This window comes from Priapulus caudatus, unplaced genomic scaffold, assembly GCF_000485595.1.
Source record: "Priapulus caudatus unplaced genomic scaffold, Priapulus_caudatus-5.0.1 Scaffold76, whole genome shotgun sequence".
Lineage (NCBI taxonomy): Eukaryota > Metazoa > Priapulida > Priapulimorpha > Priapulimorphida > Priapulidae > Priapulus > Priapulus caudatus.
The window spans coordinates 104,938-114,576 of NW_014577137.1; the positions used below are offsets into that span (position 1 = coordinate 104,938).

Genomic DNA, 9,639 nt, shown 5'->3' on the forward strand with positions numbered 1-9,639 from the left:
GAGAGAGAGAGAGAGAGAGAGAGAGAGAGAGAGAGAAAGAGAGAGGGGGGGAATCGGCTGTGTGAAAAAAACTGGCGAATAGACCTGCGTACACGTGGCCACCGAGTTCATGATTATTCGATGAGAAAGCAGGGCGAACGAGCGGAAAATTCTCCTCCAAAAACCTGTGTGACAGAAGAGTGAAGATAGTGTCCTAGCGGGGTGCGCACAACTTTGATGCAATCAATCAGGCTTTGGATGCTTACATCGATGCAGCAGCGGAAGATGCAGGGTCTGGCACGACTGAATAAATGTCATGTATATACACAAATGTCGTAAATCTCATTATTATACCAGTAGACACGATTACGAGATTTTAATCGTGACTGAAACGGTGTGGACATGAATCACTCTGTGCTGCCCAACGAACAACATGCTTGAGCTTAGATTACTTGTAGTGTTTGCAGAGCATGGAATAACTGAGAAGGGTTGGAATTCATATATGGATAATGGAAGCCTTTGGAGTTTGTCAAAATCCAACAATGACATGTCGATTAAAAAAGAAACGATATACCTGTAATAATCTGTTAGCACTTTCCCGCTTTTACTTTTAGACCCGAGTTCGATGTGAATATAATTAAAATAGGTCCATCATATTACTGCTATTACACCAACTACAGCTACAGCTATTAATTAGTATTACCACTCCACAACCATTAGCACTCATACATCCTCATGGTCGTACTACACTCACAATTCAGGAAGAACTGCACGCGTACATTGCTCTGTTTACAAGCAGGCGTTAAACATCATATACCTTCCTTTAGGATGTTAACAAGACACGATGACAACACTAATGACGTAAAACTGTCATTTAACCAGGTCCAGGTGTATTACTTCAACATTAGTCCATAATAAAAATATTGTTTGTTTGCCCTCACCCGACCGACCCGCCACAAAGGGGCCGACTCAAAAGATTGTATTGGTTTTTTTTTACAAATTGTATCACTCTACATTATATAAATCTGTAGGCAATACATTATATGTACCAAACAAAACAAACATTCAATATAAAAGCTATCTCCACACAAGCACACCCGAGCATGTAGACACCATGCTGAATTTGTAAAAAGACCCCTTAAAAAAAAACCTACCTACCTACCCAAACTTTTCAGCCTGGGTCGGGTGAGGGCAAACAAATATTCTTTTAATTTTAGCTTTACAAATATGAAAACCTGAGGCAGCTTTGCAGAATTACGTGCAATTACATATTATTGAATATGTAATGGCATGTAATTCTGCAAAGCTGCTTCAGGTTCTCATATTTGTAATCAGTAATGTAATAATATTTGCAAATTATCAACGAAGAAAGGATCAGCAGTAGTTCGATCGAGTGCCAGAAAGTACTATTAGGGCTAGTCCTAAGCGTAACCATAATTTTTCTGTCAGTACATTAATGTCATATCTTCCTCGTTTCACTCACGGCTAGTTACGAACAGAATCATTCATGTCACACGTCAACATAAATCGACTCTTGTGTTCTAAACATGCGAGTCTAAAGCAATATTTGCCCGATTACCCACTAATGTCTAAAATAACAACTAAGCCTGCCAATCGTATCACCTGATACGATTGTTTTTGCATGGCACACGATTAATGGTTGACCCATTCGAACTGTTAAATAGCAAAACAACAAAAGTAATGTTGACTAAGCAATGCTTTGTAAAATTATTTTGCTAGTTAAATATGTAATTTGTAAATGAACTCACTCTTCGGCCTCGACGCTTCGAAGTTTTGCCACGTAGTTAGATGGTATGTATCCTTCGCGCTTTGAAGATTTTGACCTCGCTAGCCACCAGTCGCCCTAACAAGATAAAATCAATGTGCACCTGATACACTGAGGCGTTACACTATTTTGACATGAAGCGTGCACTCTGCATAGTTTTCTCTCTAAATGCACACACAACTATACAAACTTTGATATGCGGTAGGTAGTGTGGAAATGTACTTGTATAATTATTATGCTACCACGTTTCGCAGTCTTATTATCATATGATTCAACACAAGGCTACTAACACAGATATGCAGTCAGATGTAAAAATCATTACGCAATATTCACAGGTCGAAAGGATCCATCTCATTCTCATGCTCACCAAGGATGTGTAGCGAATTTGATTATATTGTCCTAATATAACTTGTGAAATGATACTTTGAATTGTAACTCCCTTACACCACAGTAGACAGTACAGGTACAGTATGCCATCGATTAACCATAACCCTAACTCAACCCTATAACTAACCTAACTATAAAGCAATAGAAGTGCAAGTTTATGTACATGTAAGCACTCCATTAGCATAACCCCTGGCTTTGATGGTGAATGAGCAATTAACAGTCACAACAAACATAGCCAGATGTGTGCAACATGTGGTACTTAACTGTTGAAATGGAATTTAGCAACGACTGATTTGCAATTTGATTAAAGCAAGTTAAAAGCTGAAATTGGGTTGGAAGTGAAAAACTTTTTCAAGTTGTATAACATGTAGAAAACATTATATAAGCATTAAAATTCACATGAACATTGATACGGTATTCAGTGCACAGGAGTTGGTTGACACAGCTTTTGTTTCAGCCCTACTTTAGGGCACCATTACTGGAATTAAATCATCACCAGTTAATTTGATGGTAAACTACAGCTTACCCTTTAATAATAAGACGTGGATATTCGTCCGAGCATCGGACACCTGTTCGTATGCGCTATTCGTCCGAGCAGTTGTTGCGCATGCGCTGTTCATATTATATTACATAAATGTAATATAATGCTAGTCTAGGGAGGCATATACTACAGAACCAAGCCTAATTGACTCTAACCCTACCACTAATCCTACACATAAACCTAACCCTAACACTAACTACACACCGACTCGGTTCGCTTATATACGCGAGTGATAGGACCAAACACTATCTATGGTGTATAACCACATACGCAATGCATCAGGAGCTAATAGCTCCTGAACGAATGTATGCAGGGGCGTCACAGCCGTAGGGCTGCCGTAGCAAAACGCTACGGGCCCCCAGCCTAAAGGGCAAAAAATCATAAGTCTAAAGGATAAATAGCATTTTAGAGCGTCTAAATTTAAAAATTGTCTGGGGGGAGACCACCCAGACCTTCATACTTCCTACCTCCGACACTCGTGCCGTGCGCCTGCGGCATGCTACATGAACAGCGCATTTGCAACAACTGCTCGGACAAATAGCGCATACGAACAGGTGTCCGATGCTCGGACGAATATCCACGTCGTTAATAATACATCTACACCACTAAAATCAGTCATGACAATAGATTTAGAGATTCTAGATTTATCTTAGGTATATATCGCTTATTATTACTTAAAGCAAATTCTTCAAATTAAAGCACCCATAGAGGAACACATGAGAAAAATTTCTTGGCCCTTGAGCTGATCTCAAACTGCCTCAAACTGAACCTCAAAATTTGGTTCTAAGCAGACTACGACATGACCTTTCAAAAACAAAAAAAACCTTACCACGAACGCCCACCCATTGCAATTTGTATAACCCTAAACTAATCCTAATTCTAAGCACAGAAATATAATCTGCGGTCCTACAGTCGAACTGAACCGCCAACCAGAATAGCCAATAGCCAATTTACGGATAAAAACAATATAAAAATCACCTGTGTGTCATTCAGAATTTCTAGATTCTCGCCCTTCCTAAAGCTGAGATCTTCATCTGTCCTTGCTTCGTAATCATACAGAGCAACATAAATGCGCAGATTGCTGCCCGGCTGGCGTACGATCTCAGGCCGGTCGGAGTTGTTGCCTACGCTAACCGCAGAATTCATGCTCCCATTTCTATTTATCTGTGCGTGACCTATCGCATCGTGCACAGGAACAAGAGATTGCGTCTCCTGTGGCGCAAATGACAGACCACCGGTTGCTTGTGGATGATGAGTGATTGTCACTTGTCCTGGTCCCATTCCTAACTGGCCCAAACCTAGGCCTAGGTTGGGTTCGCCAGACAGGTTTGTCATGGCTTTTTGCGAGGACCTACGAGATGAGCGGCTGAAGCAGTTCCCCATGATGTGTTCTTTTCTTATACCACAGACGTAAGATATAGCTAACGAAATTCAGCATTCACATCAACAATAATCGGCCGTGAAAACTCCATCAGTGTAACGATTCATCAGCGTTTCGGGCTGATCACGAATCCATTACATATTCGTGTCTCACACAAAATGAAGCTGACTAACAACCACAAGAAGAGTGACGACTGCCGCGATGAAATGTAATCCATATAGGTTTTGTGCATTAATAGCGGATTTAATAAGACATCATTAATAATTAAGAATAAATGATATCATTAACATGTGCAGTCGGCGTATTATCTAATCGCGCAACTCTAATTACTACATTAAAAGCAGGAGAGATTTCTAAACAAACAGCGCAGTGATACACCATCCAAGAATTTCCGCTTCCGTAGTTGCCGGCACGTAAATGTTAAATGGACAGGCATTGGTTGAGGCGAGGAGCATGAACCAGTAACGAGCGCTGTTGCATGCGAAAATAGCCCCTAGCAATAACAGAGGTGCCCGGATGTTTTGGTTTCAGCTGATCGAGAAGGCGTGTTTTGTATGTTGTTGTTGTATGATCCAAGAAGAAGCTCGTACAACAATAACGGTACAGCGCAACATGCCAGCGGAGCATAGTTACGTGGTCAATTTAATACGCCAATAATATACTGAAATGCTTTCTGCAGGCAGCAATTTCAGAACCAAGTTATGCAGTGTTGTTTTGCAGGTACGCAGTCGAATCCACTGGCAGCAAGAACAAGTCCGCACCTGCAGCTACAGCACACACGCGGCTATTGTCATTGACTATATATACGGTCTATATATGGTCTACGGTACGGTCTACTATCGCTACAAGGGTATATATGTAACGGTTGTTATATATAGTCAATGGCCACGTGTGTGCTGTAGCTTCAGGTGCGGACTTGTTCTTGATGCCAGTGGTCGAATCCACCACACATCATATGTTGTACTGTAGAATCCACGATTTAGTAGAATGCACGATATCGAATCCACCACACAATCATATGTTGTAGTAGACCGAATAATTCTGTCCCATATAACCTTTTTTATATCTTGGTGAGGGTTATATTGGGACAGAACGGGGTTCATTCAAATTTCGAGAGATCGCATGCAAAATGCATGCGCTGAGAATGCGGCCCGTACGACGCTATTGGCGCGAAAAAAAACCTACCGTTCCCTTCTACATGGCTTTACCTTGCTACTGATATGTGTATACATTCACTTCAATCGTTATTCACTTCTTAAAAGATTGTTTTTCATAAACACTGCTTCGTTAAACTTTCCTAAATTACATCGCCATTTACAAACAATCAGACCAATCACAGCGAGTCTATCAGGCCTCCTGCAGCACCACAGATACAAGCGAGAACCAGGGGCTATTGTAAGACTCGCTCTGATTGGTCTGATTGTTTGTAAATGGCGATGTAATTTAGGAAAGTTGAACGAAGCGGTGTTTATGAAAAACAATCTTTTAAGAAGTGAATGTATACACATATCAGTAGCAAGGTAAAGCCATGTAGAAGGGAACGGTAGGTTTTTTTCCGCGCCAATAGAGGCGTACGGGCCGCATTCTCAGCGCATGCATTTTGCATGCGATCTCACGAAATTTCAATGAACCCCGTTCTGTCCCAATATAACCCTCACCAAAATATAAAAAAGGTTATATGGGACAGAATTATTCGGTCTACATTCTCAGCGCATGCATTTTGCATACGATCTCACGAAATTTCAATGAACCCCGTTCTGTCCCAATATAACCCTCACCAAAATATAAAAAAGGTTATATGGGACAGAATTATTCGGTCTAATGTTGTAGAATCCACGATTTAGTAGAATGCACGATATCGAATCCACCACACAATCATATACATCATTATCATGCGACACTAAATCAGTAAATGCATCATTCATGGAATGAATCCTAATACTAATGCGCATAAGGTCTATGTCCCCCAGGGTACTGCCGGAACGTACCCTGGGTACGGTCCGGTATACCGGAACATACCCTGGTCACTATTTGATATGGTTATAGGGTTAGGATTAGGGTTAGGGTTCGGGTTAGGGTTAGGGAGTAGGCATAGGCGACTCCCTAGACTCGTTAGTGGAGTAGGCGAGGTACGGTCCGGCATATTAGATAGTACCAGCTAGGGTACGTTCCGGTATTCCGGACTGTACCCAGGGTATGTTCCGGCAGTACCCCGGGGGACATAGACCCTCTCAGCAATACTAATCCTAATAATAAGTAATATACTAATACTAATAGCACTATGTAATAGCGTACGTTGCTATTACCTACAGCTAGTGCTATGCAGAGTTCGAAATTAAGGGGAGCGAGCAGCAGTTTTACTGTCTATTGCGGTCAGTTTATTGCCTGCAGTGCAAATATCATAGTTGCTGTCAAGGAATTTCTAATAAACCCATGTAATTGAATATGTCATATATGGCTATAACTATTCTAAACTTATATTTGTAGATTCACTAATCTGCATTACCTTACACTCTCCCAAGTTATTCTGGATTGTGGATATTAATGAGAACTAAAATACATATTTAATAGAATTTGTTAGTTTGACACAGATGTGAGAATAAGTTCAAAGGTCAATACAAGGTATGATACAAGTTATTGCAGTACCTGACTACATCGTGAATCTATATGGCTTACTGTAACTGTCAATATATTTCAGGGGTTAGACATATCAGTTTCATGTCGGAATATACAGAGACAACCGTTGCACCCAGAATGGGCAGAAATGGCAAAAAAGCAACTAAAAGGTAAAACCAATAGTTCACTGACTTTCAGTTTCAATGATGAAAAGTTATAGTTACTATACTATGAATTAACGTATGTATGCTTAGATATGTTCACGCCACTACTACACCAGAAATAATCGCAGGTCAGAGTACCAGAACTCCCTTTTGAGCTTAAATGTTGACCACCACCTTAATAATATGCAATTTGCATGCATGCAGTTATGTGTAAATTGCACATAAACATTGCATCCTGACCAGGTATATTATGTGCATGCATATGTTGCAGGAAAAGACCCAGAAAAGATTCTTACATGGGAAACTCCTGAAGGCATTCCCATCAAGCCGCTTTATACCAAGCAGTGCATTGCCGCTGCAGAGGAAGAGCTTCCGGGACAGTTCCCATACACCCGGGGTCCATACACAACTATGTATGCCCAGAAGCCATGGACTATAAGACAGGTGCATTTACATCACAGTTGCATTTGGAAATACCAATTGATTGTGTTCTACATACAATGTTAAAATGCACTATAACATTCAAATAATGTTTACTAGCATTTACCATCCTTCTGTCAGAAGTCTGATCCAATTAATTAAACAGCACCATCATTAGTGAAGAGGTAATGTTTACTTGTGTCAGGCAGTTGACATTGACAGATCATCTGAAGTTATTGAAATATGTAACGTACATGTTGTAAACAGAATATAACTGAAATGATGACAAGCTGCTGGTTTTTTAACTACTGCATATGTGTTCACTGGTTACACCTGATTATATTTTTGTAGTCGGCCATGTTCAGTACAGTGGAAGACACAAATAACTACTGCAAAGAAAGCATAAAGGCTGGTCAGAAAGGGCTTAGTGTTGCTTTTGATCTGGCGACACACCGAGGGTATGTGTAAAGAAATGTGGTGGTAACCATGGTAACCTCTGGCTCTTTATCATTAATATAACATCTCTAATGTATTCTACCAACGACGAATATATTATTTTCTTAGTGTCCTATCTTCTAAGATTGATGTCTGTAAATTAATAATTAAGCCAGACCTGCCATAACTAGACAATGTAGAAAGATACTCCAGAGCATTTACTATTACATGTAATTGTAAACAGTGTGCATGCAAGGTTTTATTTATAATAATAATAATAATAATAATAATTGCATAAGTAGCATAGATATAATGTTGTAGCATAGATAATGTTGTAGCATAGATAATGTTGTAGCATAGATAATGTTGTAGCATAGATAATGTTGTAGCATAGATAATGTTGTAGCATAGATAGTGTCGTAGCATAGATAATGTTGTAGCATAGATAATGTTGTAGCATAGATAATGTTGTAGCATAGATAATGTTGTAGCATAGATAATGTTGTAGCATAGATAATGTTGTAGCATAGATAATGTTGTAGCATAGATAATGTTGGGACTAGATATGCACATTCACTAATGAGTCATGCTATAATCTTCAGGTATGATTCTGACAATCCGCGCGTGTGCAACGATGTGGGAGTCGCTGGCGTCGCCATAGATACCGTGGAAGATATGAAGATCTTGTTTGATGGGATTAATCTTGGCGAGAGCTCCGTTTCGATGACAGTCAATGGTGCCGTGCTACCTGTCATGGCGATGTACATAACTGCAGGGGAAGAGCAGGTAGTTAGTTATACAAGTTTGCTTCAATTTGACATTCAGTGAGAGGTGATAAAAATGTGTGAGATAAAAGTGGCGAACGATGCTTCACGGGCCTTTCCTTTCAAGCTCAGGAATATGCGTCATAACATGATCAAGCCAGGCACGCTGCCCAGTGTTTCTCTCGGATGAAAAACGTTTTCAATTACTTAAGCACCTGTAATGATATTTTGAATAAATCTTCCCGTTATCTGTTTTGTATGCCACGTGTTATATGCTTCGTGGACCACTGGCTGTAGTGTAAAATAGCTGGTTAAAGGTAAAGTGATGTGTTTCCAGGGCGTAAAACAGGAAGATCTGAGGGGAACACTCCAGAATGACATCCTGAAGGAGTTTATGGTTAGGAGCAGCTACATCTACCCACCAGAGCCCTCTATGAGGATCATTGGTGACATTATTGCTTATACTGCAAAGGTTTGTACCATTACCGTCTCAGTGTGCATAGAAAATCCAGCAGAAAGATGTTTCGCATTGGGCTGTGGCTTAGAAAGATTAGACTGCCAGTTTTTTACACTGCTCATCATTGCTTTCCTGTAGCACATGGGCAAGTTTAATCCTATCTCGATCAGTGGCTATCACATGCAGGAGGCCGGAGCCGATGCCGTCCTGGAATTAGCTTTTACCATCGCCGACGGTTTAGAGTATTGCCGTGCTGGTAAGTTAATAGTCGAGTGGAATAAAGTAATTATTATACCTTGTTATTCAAGAATGTGAATGCTATGAAGGTCAGGTGATGAAGGTCAGGCTATGAAGGTCAGGTGATGAAGGTCAGGCTATGAAGGTCAGGTGATGATGCAGTAACCTCTATCTCCTTTCTCTTTTCTTTCTCTTCTTCTCTCTCTCTGTGTCTCTCTTTCACTCTCTTCGTGTATCCCTCTCTCTTTATTTCTCTTGCTCTCTCTCGGTTTCTCAGTCCCCCCTTTCTCCCTCTCTCTTATGCTGTCTCTCCTCCACTCTCTCGTATCTCTCTCTCTCACACACACACACACATACACTCTCTCTCTCTCGTACTATTCAGGATTGGATGCCGGACTGTCCATCGCTGTATTTCCGCCGACCCCGGCTGTCGTTCTTTCGTTTGGCGTTGGCATGAACTTCTACGTGGAGA

General features: G+C 40.6%; 2 protein-coding genes across 3 annotated transcripts in view; one reads left to right on the forward strand and one right to left on the reverse strand.

Moving 5' to 3' along the window:
- Window positions 1-4,349, reverse strand: part of LOC106821533 (tyrosine-protein kinase Src42A-like) — a 20,241-nt gene extending 15,892 nt beyond the window's left edge. For both annotated transcript variants that reach the window (XM_014826386.1, XM_014826385.1), the window contains exons 1-2: window positions 3,672-4,349; window positions 1,749-1,843 (exon numbers count right to left, since the gene is read on the reverse strand). In XM_014826386.1, the coding sequence (XP_014681872.1) occupies window positions 1,749-1,843; window positions 3,672-4,076 (500 nt within the window). In that variant the 5' untranslated portion in view covers window positions 4,077-4,349. The remainder of the gene's footprint in view (window positions 1-1,748; window positions 1,844-3,671) is intronic.
- A 174-nt stretch (window positions 4,350-4,523) lies between these two features.
- The window catches only part of LOC106821515 (methylmalonyl-CoA mutase, mitochondrial-like), an 18,921-nt gene continuing 13,805 nt past the window's right edge, over window positions 4,524-9,639 (forward strand). The window contains 7 exon segments of the mRNA XM_014826363.1: window positions 4,524-4,674; window positions 6,773-6,860; window positions 7,126-7,298; window positions 7,626-7,732; window positions 8,312-8,495; window positions 8,811-8,945; window positions 9,069-9,186. Coding sequence (XP_014681849.1) covers window positions 4,591-4,674; window positions 6,773-6,860; window positions 7,126-7,298; window positions 7,626-7,732; window positions 8,312-8,495; window positions 8,811-8,945; window positions 9,069-9,186 — 889 coding nt within the window. The 5' untranslated portion in view covers window positions 4,524-4,590.